General features: G+C 38.5%; 7 protein-coding genes across 7 annotated transcripts; 3 read left to right on the forward strand and 4 right to left on the reverse strand.

Moving 5' to 3' along the window:
* Positions 1 to 177: 177 nt before the first annotated feature.
* Positions 178 to 1806, reverse strand: SRP54 (RNA-binding signal recognition particle subunit SRP54; the record flags this gene model as incomplete). The annotated part of the gene is made up of 1 exon (XM_018368521.1): positions 178 to 1806. One exon carries the CDS (start codon positions 1804 to 1806, stop codon positions 178 to 180), a length of 1629 nt encoding a protein of 542 aa, XP_018219101.1.
* Positions 1807 to 2051: 245 nt separating this feature from the next.
* On the forward strand, positions 2052 to 4721 carry DI49_5538 (uncharacterized protein; the record flags this gene model as incomplete). Its single annotated transcript, XM_018368522.1, has 1 exon — positions 2052 to 4721. One exon carries the CDS (start codon positions 2052 to 2054, stop codon positions 4719 to 4721), a length of 2670 nt encoding a protein of 889 aa, XP_018219102.1.
* Positions 4722 to 4957: 236 nt separating this feature from the next.
* NVJ2 (Nvj2p) lies at positions 4958 to 7240 on the reverse strand (the record flags this gene model as incomplete). Its single annotated transcript, XM_018368523.1, has 1 exon — positions 4958 to 7240. The coding sequence occupies one exon, from the start codon at positions 7238 to 7240 to the stop codon at positions 4958 to 4960; it is 2283 nt and encodes a 760-aa protein (XP_018219103.1).
* A 1154-nt stretch (positions 7241 to 8394) lies between these two features.
* ASR1 (ubiquitin-protein ligase ASR1) lies at positions 8395 to 9279 on the reverse strand (the record flags this gene model as incomplete). The annotated part of the gene is made up of 1 exon (XM_018368524.1): positions 8395 to 9279. One exon carries the CDS (start codon positions 9277 to 9279, stop codon positions 8395 to 8397), a length of 885 nt encoding a protein of 294 aa, XP_018219104.1.
* Positions 9280 to 9478: 199 nt separating this feature from the next.
* On the forward strand, positions 9479 to 9802 carry RDS3 (U2 snRNP complex subunit RDS3; the record flags this gene model as incomplete). Its single annotated transcript, XM_018368525.1, has 1 exon — positions 9479 to 9802. One exon carries the CDS (start codon positions 9479 to 9481, stop codon positions 9800 to 9802), a length of 324 nt encoding a protein of 107 aa, XP_018219105.1.
* Positions 9803 to 9875: 73 nt separating this feature from the next.
* Positions 9876 to 13562, reverse strand: SYT1 (Arf family guanine nucleotide exchange factor SYT1; the record flags this gene model as incomplete). The annotated part of the gene is made up of 1 exon (XM_018368526.1): positions 9876 to 13562. The coding sequence occupies one exon, from the start codon at positions 13560 to 13562 to the stop codon at positions 9876 to 9878; it is 3687 nt and encodes a 1228-aa protein (XP_018219106.1).
* A 674-nt stretch (positions 13563 to 14236) lies between these two features.
* Positions 14237 to 17446, forward strand: LEC1 (Lec1p; the record flags this gene model as incomplete). Its single annotated transcript, XM_018368527.1, has 1 exon — positions 14237 to 17446. The coding sequence occupies one exon, from the start codon at positions 14237 to 14239 to the stop codon at positions 17444 to 17446; it is 3210 nt and encodes a 1069-aa protein (XP_018219107.1).
* Positions 17447 to 17778: the final 332 nt, after the last annotated feature.

Raw genomic sequence — 17778 nt, forward strand, 5'->3', positions numbered from 1 at the left:
ACATTGTTCCGTGACAGCAAAATCATCTATTTATTTATGTATTTTTATACTGCAAAAAAAAAATGAACATGTTTTAATCTAACGGGAGTATTTTTATGTTAATAATAGTTGAAAGAGTGAATTAAACTTAATATTTGAAATATGTATATATATGTATATAGATCCGAACAATGAGGTTTAACCCATACCGAATTGCTTTGCCATTTGTTGCATTTGAGGATCTTGCATCATTTTCATCATTTCATTCATATCAGGCATTCCTCCGCCCATTCCACCGCCCATTCCGCTACCTCCAAACATATTCATCATGTTTTGCATTAGACCGGGATTTTGTTTCAGTTTTTGTTGTGCTTGTTGCATCATTTGTGGCGATACTTTTGGCATACCTGGCATATTGGGCATACCTGGCATACCTGGCATACCTGGCATATTTGGCATTCCAGGCATCCTGGCATTGGCTCCGGGTGCACCCGGTTGTTGTTGTGTTGCAGTTTGTGCCATTCTCGCCATCATTTGCTGTTGCATTAATATCATTTCCACTTCAAATACGGATGTACCTGAACCTTTGGCCACACGAACCATTCTGGTAGGCTCTTCGATAAACATTCTACCGTCGGACTCTAGTTCTTCCCTCGTCATGGAATCCAAAACGTAAACCATTTTTTTCATCTTTTGGGAGGTTTCTTCTTCTCCTACCTGGTTCATCATATTACTCATTCCTGGAATCATTTGTGCTATGTTTGATAATGGACCCATTTTCATTATGGTCTGCATTTGCTTCTTAAAATCTAACAATGTGAACTTACCCTTTTGAATGTTTTCCATAGTAGCCTTTGCATCCTCCTTATTGGAAACGGTTTGCAATTGCTCGAAAAGACTTTCAATATCACCGATACCTAGTAATTTGGATATGAATGATTTGGGTGAGAATTTTTCCAAGTCGTGGATATGCTCACCGGTACCGATAAAGATAATTGGAGTGTTAGTGGCTGCTACGGCAGAAATGGCACCACCACCTCTAGCATCACCATCCATCTTGGTTAATATAATAGCACCAAAGTCAGATGAGTCTTTGAAAGCCTTGGATTGCTGCTCTGCGGCTTGACCGATGGATGCATCCAAAACCATGATGGTTTGGTTGGGCTTGATAACATTGGATATTTCAATCATTTCTTGAAATAATTCTTCCTCTTGACGATGTCTACCAGAAGTATCAACTATGATTATGTCAAATTTTTCCTTCTTGAACTTGTTAATACCTTCTTCCGCAACTTTGGCAGGATCTGTTTCGGTATATGACCCATAAAATGGAATTCTTGCTTTTATAGCATTTTGCTTCAATTGATCAAACGCACCAGCACGGAAAGTATCCGCACACACTAAACCAACCTTGAAACCTCTCTTCGAGTAATAGACCGCTAGCTTGGTACAAGAGGTAGTCTTACCAGAACCTTGCAGCCCGACAAACATAATGATGTTCGTTTTTCTCTTTTTGGGCACAAAGGCCTTCTCTTCACTACCCTCACAAGTGACCAGCTTACACAGTTCATCAAACACAGTTTTCTGAATCAGCTTCTTCGTTTGTGCATTTGTTGTGGCCTTCTCGTTACGGTTCTCACTCAGCAGCTGGGACCTTATATTATTTCGTAACTTGGAAACCAGAGCAATATTGACATCCGACTCCAGCAGCGCAGTCACGATGCCCTTTAACATAACATCCACGGATGTGGAAAAATCATCCTGTGTGTTGGAGATCGCACTGTTCACAGCAGAGTTAATCCGCTTCCCCAAATCAGCCAAAACCATACTTCCTTCGACTCGCTCGTATGCTGTCTTTTCTTGCTTCCCAGATCCTGCCTATTCAACCACTTTTACTATCTTGTTCTACCAATATTTTTTCACTTTGTTGACGCCTTTGTCGTTAGCTGTGATTTTTGGGCTCTGCGTGGTGAACGAAAAGGTCATCATAATAAGACGATATAGGTAGTGAATATGCAGCCAGAGATCTCCCCACTGTCAGTGGCTAGAACCTAGAAGAACACTCGAGAGAAATGGACAGTGTATGGGACGATGCTAGAATTGAAGACAGCACGATGGAAGAACCAGTGGGTTCATCCCATGCTCAGGAGAAAGTTGCGCTAATAAAGTCGACGTTACTTAAACTGGAGCAGGAAGATATATTGGAAGGCGACCCCTGGGTACAATTGGTCAGGCTGATTAGCGATGAGGAACGTGACGAAGAGTTCACCACGTTTAAAGATTACTTGAGCGAAGTGAAGAACGTTAATGACAAATCTATTACGGGCGTAGCTTTAATTCATTATATCATTGTGTATGACCGTGCAGACTACATTGAGCTATTACATGGGAACCCAAGTGGCGTGAAACTAGACTTGAACCTTTTTGATGACGTTGTGGGCTACACGCCGTTAATGTGGGGCTTTTGTCTGCAAAGAAGGAACTGCTGCTTGGAATTGTTCAATGCTTTCGACGAGATAAAGTTCAATTTGACTAATAAGGCTGGGCTGTCTGCATGGGATATGGTTCCTCCCTATTCGCCACTTTCCGAATTCTTGGAACAAAACAATATGTTTCGATATCGTACTGAAAACCATAAAGTGCCGCAAATATCTCCACCAAAGGGCTCTTCTTTTCTAATGACTAATAACGACGATGCCGCTACCAAGGAAACGTTTGATAATATTGACTTGCAGGTAGCTGGGCTCACTTTATCTTCTGCTGCAGATGACAATCTCTTCCTGGATACGGACGATAAGGACAAGGACCATTCTCAAAGACCTTCTGCTTTTATCGATCCAACATATACAGAAGATTATCATGGTACTTTTAATTTTGATAAATTATCTACCGATCAATATTTGGAGTTTTCAGATTTTGATATCCCTCAAATCTTGAACCTACTAATATCCCTTCCTCAAAAGGAACCTCATATGACAACATACCCAGCAGGTTTAATTTACCAATGTACTAGATATGCTGACCACAAGATAAAATCTAAATCGTTGGTGGAGTCGCTGATCAATCTCTCTTTAACGAAGATACTGACTAGTGTTTCATCCAATGGGGCGGCAGGATTAGTCTCCACAGATGCTTCTTTACAGGCCGGTGACATTGTGTTACAATCATATTGGTTAAGTTGCCTGTCATTCCTCTATTATTATCTTTGCAGGGATGAATCATTTTTCAAAAGACATCCGAGTGTGTTACAAGAGCTGATAAACACCATTCATTCCATAATCATAGAGCTAACGTCGTCTATTCATTCCAGGCTGATTTCTTTGATAGATTCAACATTACTAGCATACACGACTATACAAGATGTCAAACAGACCTTATACAAAAGAGACTGGAACTTTTTCAAGAAGAGAAAGCAGGCCAAGCTTTTATTAAAGGAAAAGAATACAAAACAATTGAAGAAACAACAAAAAAAAGAACATCAGCCACAAGGCCAAGATCAGGATAATCAAAACGAACAGGAACAACAAGGCGGGCACGACTCAGATGATAGAGCATCATCCAATGATGATAACAAATCTAATATTTCAGTATTTTATGATAAAGAGATTCTGAGACATTTATACCCTCCATCTTTTGAAGAACAAATGAAGCCTTCACCACTAAAGATTGTCCAAATATTTGGTGCTTTATTATACGTCCTCAATTTACATCAAACTCACCCAATTTTCCAACAACAGTGTCTTTCTATATCTGTTAAATGGTTCGCCACAACTTTATTCAATAAGATCTTGAAAGATAAAAAGAAGAGATCGCTATCCAGGGCACACGCTATCCAGATTAGATTAAATCTCTCGACTCTGGAATCATGGATACAAAACAATGATTTCTGTGTTCCTAAGCCGGTGCTTATTGATGATTTCATGTGGCAGCGCTTTCCAATGACTTTAATTCGCGATGTTGGTGAGATAGATCTTTCAGATCCAATACTTAGAAATGTGGCCTCTTACAAACCTGTAAACAAGGATGATAAAGATTGGATATACGATATGTCGAATTCATTATTTTACTATCAGTCATTCCACAGAATTGCACAAATTCACCTTGAACCGGTGTTCCAATTGTTACAATGGTTGCAAGTGGCTACAACACTCGACAGCGAGGATTCATTGATATCAACAATGAATTTATTGCCAGGGCTCACACCAGTTCAATTACTGAAATCTATGGAGAAGTATAATTATGAACTAAATGAAAGTAAATTCAATTCTAAATTGAGAAAATTTTTGAACAACAAAATTAAAGATGACAAAATGAGCAAATTCAATGCGTATCTGCAAGAACACGAAATTCCATATTTAGTGCTGCCAACGATCGCAGAAATGACAGATTTGTATTCAAAAGGTCCTGATTCGCATACTTTCCAACCATTTTTACCAGGTAGTATTCAAGATGACTTGTATGAAATTCATGATATAAACACTAAACAAAGACAGGATGAACCACAAATTTCTCGGAGCGACTCAAACACTTTAGACTCTTCTGACAATGAAGACGGGACGGAAATCGAAAACAGAGAAAATAAAGACGATGTAGGAAATAGTGAAAAGGCTTATGGAGGATCTGAAGGCAGCGTGGTAAATGGAGGTAACGATGATTATTTTAAAGAACTAAATGTTCCATCTTCTACCGCTCAACGTCCTGCTTGGTCAAATAATGATGACATGGAACAGAATCCGTGGTAGTGTACAGGTTAAATAATGAACTTTATAAATACTGATTTTTCTAATGACTCCACTAGTGCATATCTATTTTATTCTTTCCTTCAATTAGATGGGAAGAAATATTCATAAGTGTAATATATACTTTCTGTTAGAAAACAAAAGCCAAGAATTCTGACTTATTTTATTCACTAAATTATACGTATGTATAGCTTGAAACATTATTTATTTTATTATTAATTTTTTTTTACCCACAATTTCTACTCTCGTTGATTTTCGAATTCCATATCTTGCTTGAAAAACTCGTCATTGAAGCGATTTGGGGAAGTCTTTTTGACAAAAGCTTGAGAGCCTTCAAGTTTTGAGGTTTTGGATTCCCCATTTGAAGGTGCATTTTGAGAGTCCTTTGAGGATACAGAAAATTGCCTATTCTCTTTATTAGCAAACATTTCTGAAGCATTTGTATTTGATGACGAAGGCGGAACTGGGAAATTTTCTGGTTCTGTTTCCTTTTTGCCTTCAACATTTGAAGATGGTAAGTTCAACGCCTGCTGTGAAGGTCTCCTAGGTACAGGCCTTCTATTCGAAATCATTTTAGGGCTGGAAGTTAGTAAGGGAGTACCTGGTTCTTTTTCATCAGCAGAGTCATCATCCTTCCTATCTTGGATGTCTAAATCATCTATGTCTTCAGTGTCACTTGAATTTCCAACATTGTCTTTGTACCATTTACCAATTTTTTTGATTGAATTTTTGAAATACTTTCTTGATTTAGTGGAGTTTTCAGAACTGGAAACGTCGTCATTCGTTGGTGCAGTGACTGTTGTCTGGGTGGTTGTTTTCGCCGCTATCGCAGATGTACTGTCAACAATGCCTTTTAACTTTTCTTTCTTTCTTTCTGTTCTTGAAACTCTTTTAATTTTCCTATAAGATTTCGTTCCATTTTCTTGAACAGCTGCCAAATGCGCCTTAGCACTTGTATTAGTACCTGGAGTCTCAGCGGTAACGGAAACGTTTGCTTTTACTTCAGAGTCATGTTCCTCCCAAATACCACCTCTGTAGATTTCATTAGGAGTTGGGTAAAAGACAATGTCATCCATAAACGGAACAACTAAGGACTCCTTCATAGCTTCAGCAAACTTGCTTTTGATGGCATTAGTAACGACATTGTACGACAATTTGCTCGAACTTACAATCGGCTCAATCTCGAAGTCCATTATTGGCTCATTTTGGAAGGCATACCAAATTCTGTTTGATGGAGGCGGTTTGATCAAAAACAAAAGTGGGCCGGAAAGTTCTTTGATTTTTATGGATAGCTGTAACGAAACTTCTCTTTGCTTGAAATGAGACCCTAGGTTGATACTTGCCTTTGTAGCGATAATAATTGTCAGGTTTCCCCTGTATTGGACATCAATAGAAAACTTAGTGGAGCCCTCTGGAGACAACTCTAGCAGTTTAGGAGATGTGAACAGGGGGGCACTGTCACCCACATCAACTTTCTCAACGACCAAATCGTCTAAAAACCCCGGAGTCTTTATTTTATTTAATTTTTTGAAGATTTTTTCAAGAATATGTTGATTTAAGCTGTCAGTTTGTTGCCAGGAAAGAAAAAGCCTACCAAGGAGAGCATTTAACCATTTAGTAGTCAATTGGTTCTCAGTAGAGTTGATGTCTTGAATCAGTTGCAACATATCTTTGGTTTTTAAATGGGCGGTGTTGGCAGAAACATTAGGGTTCAGCAAATTGGTTGGGGCAGTATTATTGTTTTTCGAGGTATTGATCAATTGGTAATACCAATCTTCCTTATCCATGTTATTTTCGAAATACAAGAAGAACTGATTCGAGTTATGAAACGGTGACTGATTTTCGTGTGTGGCATCGTTGTTGGATATATCCCCATTGTTCGATTCCACACTGGTAAGTGGGTCGAAATGCGGCAAGATGACATTATGGTTTTTGGAATCTATGGAAACGAGGTCGTTTTTGAAGATGGCAATACAGGTTCTCTTTGTGAAAAGGGAAGCATCGGGTAGTTCATTTTTACCCGTTTCATCGTAACGGGGCCAAATGGTTACGAATTTATCCTGTAAAGATATGGCATGAACCAGATTTGCATTCTGAGTGTCATCTTTGTATAAAAACAGATTGCCGTGTCTTAGCACCGCGAAGAATCGTTGCTTTTTTTTCAGTTCTGTTCTTTGCAAGATCTGTTCTTGCTGAACAACATCAGAATCCTTGTTGTTGTTAGAATTTTTCAGAATTATGGCCACCTCTGAAGAATGGTAGTAATATTGCTTAGTCAAAGTGATCCAGCCCTTGTTAACTACTTTTACACCGGACAGCTCTTCTAGCTTACCAGCTTTGAAATCCGGGCGTATGCCGCGAGTCAATAGCCTATCTTTATCATCACGATCTTCCTCTTCTTCTAATGCGGATTTAAAGTTACTGTACAATAAATGGACTTTATAAGCGGTGAAAAGGACCAAGGGCAAAAACGTGATACCACCTAGCAAGTAGACGGCGAAAAACACCTTCAAGCTAGTCATTGAGGTCTTGTAAGGATGTGGATCTTGCTACTTTGTTGTTTGCTGTTTTTACAATTATCCCTTTCTTAATTATTCTCTTGATATTTTATATCGAAAAGGGATCTGCGGAGAAACTGAGTGAAAAAAGTAAAAAATGTGCCATCTTCAATAATATACAACAGCCATAAGTGGTATAACAAGGGTAGGAGAGAGAGGGGAAAGAGAGATAGAAATATAAAGTGCTACACAAGAGGGGCAAGAAGGGATGCGAAAAAAAAAGCGTAGTAAACCAGTTTCTCAGAGTCATTAAATCAGTTATTTTTTATTTTGTAGTCATCAACCGGTCCCTTCGTTAAAGAGACCAATCTAGTACAGTGTGAATATAAAAAAAAATCATCATAGTAAACTAGTTTAAAACAAATCCCTTTTTATCGCCCGCATCCACTGATGAGGAACAACGAAATAAGAAACACATTTTCCGCAAAAATCAGATGTCTTGTGACCAATCATCAATTCTCCACCAAAGAACCGTAGTGCCATCAACACCGCTCTTAAAAATTTGTACACAGAACGATGCGAGTAGATGGCGGCTCTCTAGCAGATACTAATATGTCCGCCCGGTCGACAACAAATCATCATATTGAGGGGGAAATAGAAATACGTGCAGCAGCAACTGCTGCTGCTGCTGCAGGCGTAGAAAAAGATAATAATGAAGGTAAAGTGTTTCTTTTTTCTTCTTTTCTTTTCCTTCTTTGTGACGCCCCTCATACAAGGCTGAAACTTAACGAAAAGGGTTGTCGACATATAGTTAAACCACTATTCAGTCGGAACAATTGGTATATGATTAAAAATGTTTAATCATAGGGGAGCCACAGAGAAAAAGAAGTTGAAAAAAAGAAGACACAATCTCTACATGTTATCTTTCCCGGGAGACCCACTGGTCGCCCAGCCCGTCAGCTCATGTGACACTGTCACTGTAAATGCTGCTGTTGTTCTGCTTATTCAGAACACTTCTTCAAGAGTAAAGTTGGAAGAGAAATGGAAAAAAAGTAGAGAGACGATCTTGTTCTTTTATACGTGGTGTAACCGACGGGTCACCCGCACGCGCACCGTTTTTTAGGGCTCGTACTAGAGGATCATACTGTTCTATATTGCATTTAGGTTACGTTATACTACTATATATCGACGTGGTAGTGGGGGAAGAGCTCTGCGTGGACTGCGTTGCGGGCCAACGAGTCGTAGTCGTGCTGGTTGGGCAGGTACTTGTTGTCAGAGAAGCGGTAGAGCTTGCGGGAGACGTGCTGATTGATGTTCTTGTAGGTGTCCCTGGGCAGGGCCAGCGGGTACTGGTCCAATGCTCGCCGCACGTGCGTCTGGATGCTGTGCTTGGCGTGTCGTATTCTGTCATACATCTGCTCTGTCTGGACGCTGTGCTTGTCCCGGACCTCTCCGGCGAATATCATATAGTCTCTCGAGTCATAACTGGCSACCTGGTCCTCGCTGACGCACCCCATGCGCAGCTCAAGCAGCTGGTGGGACCGACATTCGGTGCACTCATGCCATGCATTGCGTTCGCCCACCTCGCATGCCAGTCCACGTAGACATGTTTCGTGGTATATCGCTTCGCAGTCTTGGCAGTACAGGTTCAGTCGAGCAGCATCTGTGTCTCCGCAAATGCCGCACTGTATCACCTTGATGGCGTCTATGACCAGGCCGTCTTGTAGCATCTCACTCAGGATACCCATTTCCCCTTCTTCTTCCTCTTCCTGCTCTTCCTGCTCTTCTTCCTCTCCCTCCTCGCCGCCGGTGGTTCTGGCCTCTGCATGCTCAAGAGCATGTTTGATCATAAACCCCATCTCCAAATCTACAGAGACTGCGTGTTGGCCGTCACCGACGTTAAGGTGGCTGGATTCGGTCCTACAAATGGGACACTTCAAGTCGATGCTATACTTGTGCCACTCTCTTATACAGTTCAGATGGAACTCATGTCTGCAAACTTCTAAGCATCCAAACTGGTCACCGTCTAGGTCGCCCTCAAAACAAATCGGGCACTCCTTCATCTTGCTTTATCGTACTTGTATACTACTTGCTCCGCCGCCTGGTTTCCCTAAGGGATTTTTTTTTTTTCGTTCTTTCTATTGTTCTTATGAAGCTCTTGCCTCTAACATTAGTTCTCACCTTTTTAACATAACAAGATTACTTGTTGTACCAAACAAAAATTAAAGAGGTCACGCACACACACAGCGCCCTCAGCACAACATGTCACGCCACCAGTTCGACTTAATAATGTGTTTGAAACAGCCTGGGACACAGATAGGCCTTCTTTGCGAAAAATGTGATGGAAAATGCCCCATCTGCGACTCTTACGTAAGGCCCAAGAGGAAAGTTAGAGTATGCGAAAACTGCTCGTTTGGCAAAAAGGCTAAAAACTGTATTATTTGCAACTTAAATATCGGTGTCAACGATGCCTTTTACTGTTGGGAATGCTGCCGCCTGGGTAAAGACAAGGATGGCTGCCCCAAGATTCTAAATCTAGGTAGCAATAAGCTGGATAGACATTTCGAGAAGAAGAAAAAAGTATAACACATAATATAGAATATGTAGATATATAAAACAACAAAATGCATACATAAACCTGATACTATTCTTCTTTTCCTTACTCGTTATTGTACTCATCACCACCGCTGTCATCCAGACATTCTTGTAGACTATCTTCGTTGAACAGAAAGCTTTTGTCGATATCAATATCATCGTTATCATGACCCCCATGCTGGTCTTTCTTGTCCCCTTTACCATTATGCAATTCATCTTTCCCCACCTGCAATTTATACGTCACATACTTTATGACACCTATAAACAATTCATTTCTTTTGATTTCGTAAACTAACCAATCCATTCTGACAGCCAGCTGCCTTATAACATTGATCATATCCATCCTGGTCTTCGTACTAATAGGTACACATTTCCCCAATAACATCAAGATTCGTTCACATTTTTTCAGTTTCTCCCGTTTTTCTGATCTGATTGAGTTTAGGCTTTCTAATCGTTGTGAAACAGTGATTTTCCGCTTGTTACAAATTGTGTTTGCTATACTACCAATTTCCACGTAGCATCCGTCGTAGGCTGAAAACAAATTAATGGAATCAATCCAGTTGTCTCTTTCATACTTGTTGGCACATTTCCAGATGAAATTTCGATGACATGTGTGTAGATATAATAGGCAATCGCCATCTTCATCCTGAAGAATCGAAAAGTCATCCTCGCCAGAGCCACCCTCTTTATATTCGTCCACATTTGCATTTGATGCGGCGTCTGCACTGGAAACACTATCAGTTCCACTTTCGTTGTCACTCCTACTGCTGCTGCTATCTATATGCCCGCTGTCGTTTTCTTCATCATCTGAAGATGAGTCAAAATTTCTTTCACCATGTTTGATATTACAACTTGATGCCGTGACATTATTGGTATGATTTCCTGCCGAATAATGATCTGAATACGCAAGAATCAAACTTGCAAAATGCGACTTCCCCAATGAATCTCGTTCACTATCAGCAAACAATCCGTTAAAAACATCTATCATATTTCCTGGAACAAAGGAAAAGCCGGATTTGAAATCAATTATATAATTCGATGTTCCTGATTTTGGATCCTTCATCATTTGCGGGTTTATCCAATCCATTTTATCGCAGATCAAAAGCCCAAATGATGTTAATATGGCAAATTCCTTTTTCCAGTGTATTTTACCTGAATTTACAATAGAAAACTTTTTAGTGGGCATACCCAAGTTCATTATCCCTCCCATTTGAAGGATTTTGCTATATTTATATTCCGAATTCTTGAAACCAGCTTGGCTATCATCATTTAATATTTCAAAATTTGGTAAATGCAACTTATTTAATTGGCTTCTGTGGAAACGTAGGTATCCACCCTTGGTACCACTCATAATACTGAAACACTTCTCGTATCTATGTTCCTCTTTTCCTAACATATCCATTTTCATGGAATTTTTTTTCCAGTATTTCGAAACCTCTGAAAACAAATTTACGTCACATAACGAATCATTTAAAATATGCGAATAAATGTTTATATCATCTTGACATAATGTAGCATATCCGCTAGAGCCGGAACTTGGGTTATGTGAAAAATAAGATGATATTGAGTTTGAAGCCGGTCTAGTATTATTATTATTGTTGACTCCGAGGTTAGTCCCGTTACCGGCAGAAGTATTGGATGGACCTGAAGAAACTGTTGTCGATGGGAGTATATTTGAACCACTGGTTGAAGTTGTTAATGGGTAATAGTTCGGTGAAATAGAGGATTCCTTAGATAATATGCTACCCTTTTTTATCATATCTATAGGAGAATACATGGAGTTGGATGAAAGTGAAATAGCAAAATTTGTATCAAATGTATCTTTATCAAAGACACTATCGTCCAAGGCCATTGGTGACATCACGAAATAATTGAACTTAGGGGACTCTTTTGCTGTGACATTTTCATAGAAGTATGACAGTATATCAATAGGAACCTCGTTACCATTTGAATATTTATCATTATGAACCAAATCCACAAAATCGTGCTTCGTCATCTTACATTTGTTGTTAGGATTAAAATAATCCGTATGCAGCATTAATAAGGAGAACGTTATGAAATAAACTTGATCCGAGTTTAACCAGGTGCATTCAATTCCCGTCTTCTTACAGAAACTTTTCTGTGATTTATAATATGCCGTACTGAATTCCATTATCAATCTATCAATTTGTTGGGACTCCTTTGGAAGCTCTAAAAACATTAAAAGTTTTCGAAGGGCAATGTCCAAGGGATCGTTTTTAAATTCAAAATGGTTCGTTAATAAATAACTTAAGCAATTTTTGTTGAAATCATCTTCCTTCTCAGTTAGAATGACCCCAATGAACTTCCCATATGGCGCCAATTTAATTAAAAAATCTTTGCATGAATCACCGAATTCCGGTGTTGGAATCGGTGGTAGATCATTCAACGAGATGTCCAATTTTTGTTGGAGTTGATGTTGTTGTTGAAGATGCTGTTGTTTAGATGATGATAAACTGGGGGAGCGAAGATTAACAAAACTGCTCAAAGCATTGACTATCGAACTACTTCTTCTCGACGTCCCTATAATAGTCGAGTTAGCATTGCTTGTATTATTGTAGACCGAAGCAGGACCCGACCCATGAGGCAAGCCTAATTTTCCGTTATAGTTTTCGTTATCGGTGGACTTGCTCTTTCCGCTCTTATTTTGTACAAAAGATGTACTCTGGGATCTAGATCTTGATGGTTTTTGATGATCTAAATGACTCGTGTCTATCTCGTTTGTACTACAGCTTGAAATGTTATTATCATCGGACAAAAGAGGACTGTGAGACCTAATAATTTCCGGTCTCATAATACTCGCATTCGTCTCATCGATGGTCCTAATAAAAGGTGGTGGAGATAATGGGGTCTTGTTTCTAGCTGCGTTATTCTTCTTTATATAGTCAAATACATCAACGGTCCTACTACGCCTTCTTCCAAATCTCTTCTTAAATATTTCGTCTTGTTGTTTGGCCAACTCTATTTGAGGCGTTGTGTCAATTGGTATAGGGTGTAAAGGATTGAACTTCACTGACGATGAAGACGATGATGATGCTACAACATTTCTTTTTGATGGGTTGAAGTACCTTGAAGCCGCTGTAGACGAACCAATAGAAGAAGTTGTAGATATTCTACTCATCGTAGGGAGCGTCGGAGCTAATCTTTCACCATTAAACAAGGAGCAGTCCTGTGACATTCTATATTCCTTAGAAGATCTATTAGAGGTAGGAAATTTTTCCGTGGTGGATTTGGCAGGACTAAGCGAAAGAGAAATATGTTTTGAATTCTTCCTCATGTTATCAGACCCAAAATTGACAATTGACGTTTTCTCGGGGTTAAGATTGGGCTCTCTCTCTATTGAATTTGTATCATATTCGGATATGAGATGCTTTTCCTTGGAATCTTGTCCTTTGCTATTGTGTTGAGCATCCGCATTCTCATCCTCTTCGGAGCCTCTCTCACTAGTTGACCTAAAATTCAAATCTAGCCTACTCATCTTATGTCGTATTCTGCTTAGTTTGCTGTGTTTTTTGGTAGGCTTGAATTCCCTAAGGTTTGCTTTATCTTCATCATTCGATGCATGCTCCTGTATTTCTGCCAATTGAATGAAAGGTCTCCTATAACCTTCATCTTCTCTGTTTTTGTCTTTGTTCCTTGGACCGTTGGTCCTATCTTTTCTGTCGCTATTCTTATCACTGTTATGTGATTGAAGGAACTTAAGTTTGATCAGTGATGAAATAGATTGACTCATTAAAATAAGTATGTGGAATAGATCGAAGAGTTCGTGTATCCCAATATAAACTTGGAATAAGACGAGACAGACAAATTGGAACAAAGAATATAAGAAATAAGCTTGGTTATTTCAAACAGATTTGAAGTGCTGTATTTGTTAGCAATATCCTTTATAAACTTTTCCGGTATATAGACTGTATCCTGTGATTCTATTAACTTGCCGGTACCAAAATGCAACTTTCAAAGCAAATATAGAAAGGAACAGTTTGAATGCAATTTGGGCAGATGGTTTGATTATGATGAAGAATAAAAGACTTAGCCACCATTTTCTTTTTATTCCCTATATTACCTTTTGGAATATTTTCAACATCTCCTTTACGCCAAAACCAAGAAAAAAAGGACGAGATGGCCTGAGGTTTTCAATACACATAGTGATAATTTCTCAAGAGAAGACATAAGTAAACATCAATTGTTAATCTTCTACCCTTGTAAGCTCTATCACAGCTTTTATCCCTCAAATAATTGATTACTCTTCAGCATTTGCTACTTCCCTACCTCATAATTATATATTCAAGTGCTATATTTTTTGTCCAACAATAGGAAATTAGGAGACTTTGCTTTTGAGTTGATATTCGAAGATATAGTCCAAGTCTAGTATAGAACGTATCGATATTCTAGAAAATTTTTAAAGAAATGGCCGGTCAAGACGAACAGGTTTTGAACCCAACTGAAGAACACTACTTAAAAAGAGAGCTGCTTCGATTTCAACTGGAATATGAAATGGAAGGGCTAAATGATCAGTTTGCCTTGAGAAAGTTTGGGTATCCTTTTTCGCCAAACGATCCAAAAGCTTCAGAGCCCGTTTTCGATCACAATTCATCATCACTTCCCAGTGGCAAAGGCAGTTTTAGCGCAAATTATCCCATGTTGAGTTATGTTCTACAAGAATTCATATCTACTTTTCCTTTACTTTCAACCAATCTATCCGTTGACGAAAAGTTTTGGCAAAGCAAAGTCCAAGTATTTTTTGAGCATTTTATGAGTCTTGGTTTTAGTGAAAGTTATGACAGAGAAGAAGCTTCAAAAAGGAGAAAAATTTCCAAAAAGTTATCAAAGGTTATATTGTTGCTTTTCAATTCTGGGGTAGGATCCTCTCAAGAGAAGGCATATTATAATGAGGACAAGTTTGTTTTACAATCGGGCCAAGCTAGGAAAAGGTCCAATATTGAAAAATTCGCGATGCCAACTAGAGAAAATTTGGAGAATTTGTTAACTAACGAATCTATTTTTATCAATGGTTGGGATATCAATATCATATCCGTGTTCAACAAGAATACGCGGAAATCTCATGATAAGGCAGATAATGAGAGGCCTCCTAAAAATAAACCGATTTCAACTTCTAAAAGCTATGGCATGAAGTCGCTGGCATCCACTTCCAAATGGATGAAGAACACGTTCAACAGCACTATCAACAGTACGATAAACAGTATGCCAGAATCTTCCGCATCTTTATTTTCTAAATTATCTCTTGGCGTGCCTTCATCCAAAGGCAATAGATCTAGAAAGCATCATTCTTTTTTGATAAAAATTAAAAAGCAAGAAAACGATGATGGCAACAGCACAGTAAACAACGAAAATGGAACCTTTTCTGAATATGGCTATATTTCTAAAACCTACAGTGATTTCAAAAAATTATCTCATGATTTGAAGTCTGAATTTCCAGGTAAGAAATGTCCTCGCTTACCTCATAGAAACAAGAAAGTCACATCGATGGTGACTAAAACTGAAGTGCTGCGTAATAGCCGATCTAAGGCCACAACGCGAGAAAGGATTGTTAATACCTACGACACCGATATTCAATCCGCATCGGATTCGGAAACGTCCTCGTTCTTACAAACAACTACTGAACCATCTGTTACCGAAGCAACTCTTACTGAAAAGGATACTGAAACTTTGAAGAAAAATATTTTAAAAGAAATTAAAGAAGAAGAAAACGCTGAGGAAGAAGACGAAGACGAAGAAGGTGAGGAAAGTGATTTTGACGAATACAAAGATGCGTCGGATTCGAAAGTCAATACTTTGGTTGGCGAAAAAATGAGAACTTCATTAAGGCAATACCTGAGAAATTTGTGTAAAGACTTGGAAGTTTCTCAAAGTGTCTCTCTTCATCGGTTCTTCTTGAGCGGACCCAAACTAGATGCGAAAAATTTAGAACCAAAAATAGTTGAGGATATCAAAAACAGAGCTCTAATTGATGTTAGTAATTTGGAAAATCAAGTACGTTTTCAACAAATGGCATTGGAGAAATCTTTAAAATTACAAGATTCGATGAAAGATTTCAAAACCTCCCTATTAAAAGATGAGAAATACTTATTAAGTCTATTAGGAGAAATCAAGAATAATACGAAAGTTGAGAATCTCTCACCACTTTTACAGGACTTTGTTGAATGGTGTAAAATTTATATTTCCTCGATGATCTATCAGATGTTTCTGGGCAATGATAACAGTTATGAGCTGTATACTCAAATCAGGCGGTTACATAAGCTCATGCCGTACACGGTAATGGGACAAATCATGAAATTCACTAATCCAATTGCCGTCATGAGGGGAATGATTGAGTTATTCATGGCTCAACCCTTTGGTGGTCATTCCCTTCTACAAACGATGTTCTCTACAATTTTAACAGATGATTTGAAAACTCAAAAAGTAGCTATAAAAGAATTAGAAAATAAAATTTCTGAGATGGACCCAGGAGCGCCAAATGTGGTTAAGTGTTTGAAAGATTTTATTTTTTGTAATGATACCAAGGATAAAGACGACGCCAGACACTTTACTATGGATGCAGTCAACGCGGAGGCAGAATCCATGAACATGCCTGTACCATTGATCATATTGATGAAGAGTGCATCCGCAAACTTAATTTCAGATGGCGTTGTCGCAGGACTGATTGAATCCTATTCTTCGTGGAAACTACAAAGAGAAGATATGGGCACGGTAGTTGAGACTGACGAAGATCACACAGGTGTCTATTTTGCTCATGTTAAGGATTTATTGCAATTATATATAAAAGAGCATGACAAGCGATTGATGAGGCAATTATGGCAAGATCCTGAATTAACTCAAATGCTGAAGGCGATAGTAACAATGATTTATGAGCCAATGGTCAAGATTTTCAAAATCGCAAGAATGGATGTTGCATTAAAGAATTTTGAAAAATTTATGAGTGATTTGATCAAGCTAGTTGATGATGTTATCAATGGACAATTGGGCGTTTCTACTCAATTCAATATCGTTGAAGGAATCCATAACTTAGTGACTAAACATCAAGACGCCTTTTTTGAGTTTATACACGATGTGTATTTAAACGATTCGGAAGGTATTTTTGAAGGTTTTATTACCTGGATTACTACGATCGTGAAATTTTTGCAAAAGAGCAAATTTGGGCAGCCTGGTGAAAGAATCGATCTGAACAATTTGATTTCTAGAGATGACATCGATATCGATGTTGAACTACTGAAGATTCAAGTCAATGATGTTCTTAACAAGAAAATAAATGCAAGAAAAATGTATAAGAAACTGCTAGATTTAAAAGTTAAACAAGGGGCCAAGCAGAATAATAAGCATGCAACAAGTATGCTCCAAAAAAATTGGGACGATATTAACTCATTAGTAATGCCATCAAGTTCTGGATCATTTGGACTCGGGGATGGTGATTTGGTTGACTTGGATCTTGACACACACGATTATGATTTTCTGCATAAAGAGAATGAAATTGAACTGGAGAAAGAATATCAGGATTTGTTGAATCATGTTATTGATGAAAGTGAAATTGATAAATTGAGATCACAAGTTTTCGCACAAAGATTGAAGGAGTATCTAGAAGCACAAGTAGCTAAAAAGTAAGCATTTTATAGTCAGCCGCTATTTTTTGTTTTGTTTCGTGATTATATAGTTAAAATATCAAACCACTTTTCATAAAAAGGTATATATAGTAATAGAAAAGGAATTAAGATGGTATATATGGTCTCTTCAGAAAGCGGAGGTACGGCGCTATCATGATTTAAAAAAACAGCGTAAAAGCGCATAGCTATAAAGCTATTGTGAAAATATAAGCTTTTGTTTTTGTTGTTGTAGTTATTTGTATGTCTCCTAATCCTAAAGCGCTTCCCTGCTCATATAAATCGATTCGCAGGTTCAAGAAGTTGACCTGGTCACCGATTGCCGATACCATAACA

This window comes from Saccharomyces eubayanus, chromosome XVI, assembly GCF_001298625.1.
Source record: "Saccharomyces eubayanus strain FM1318 chromosome XVI, whole genome shotgun sequence".
Lineage (NCBI taxonomy): Eukaryota > Fungi > Ascomycota > Saccharomycetes > Saccharomycetales > Saccharomycetaceae > Saccharomyces > Saccharomyces eubayanus.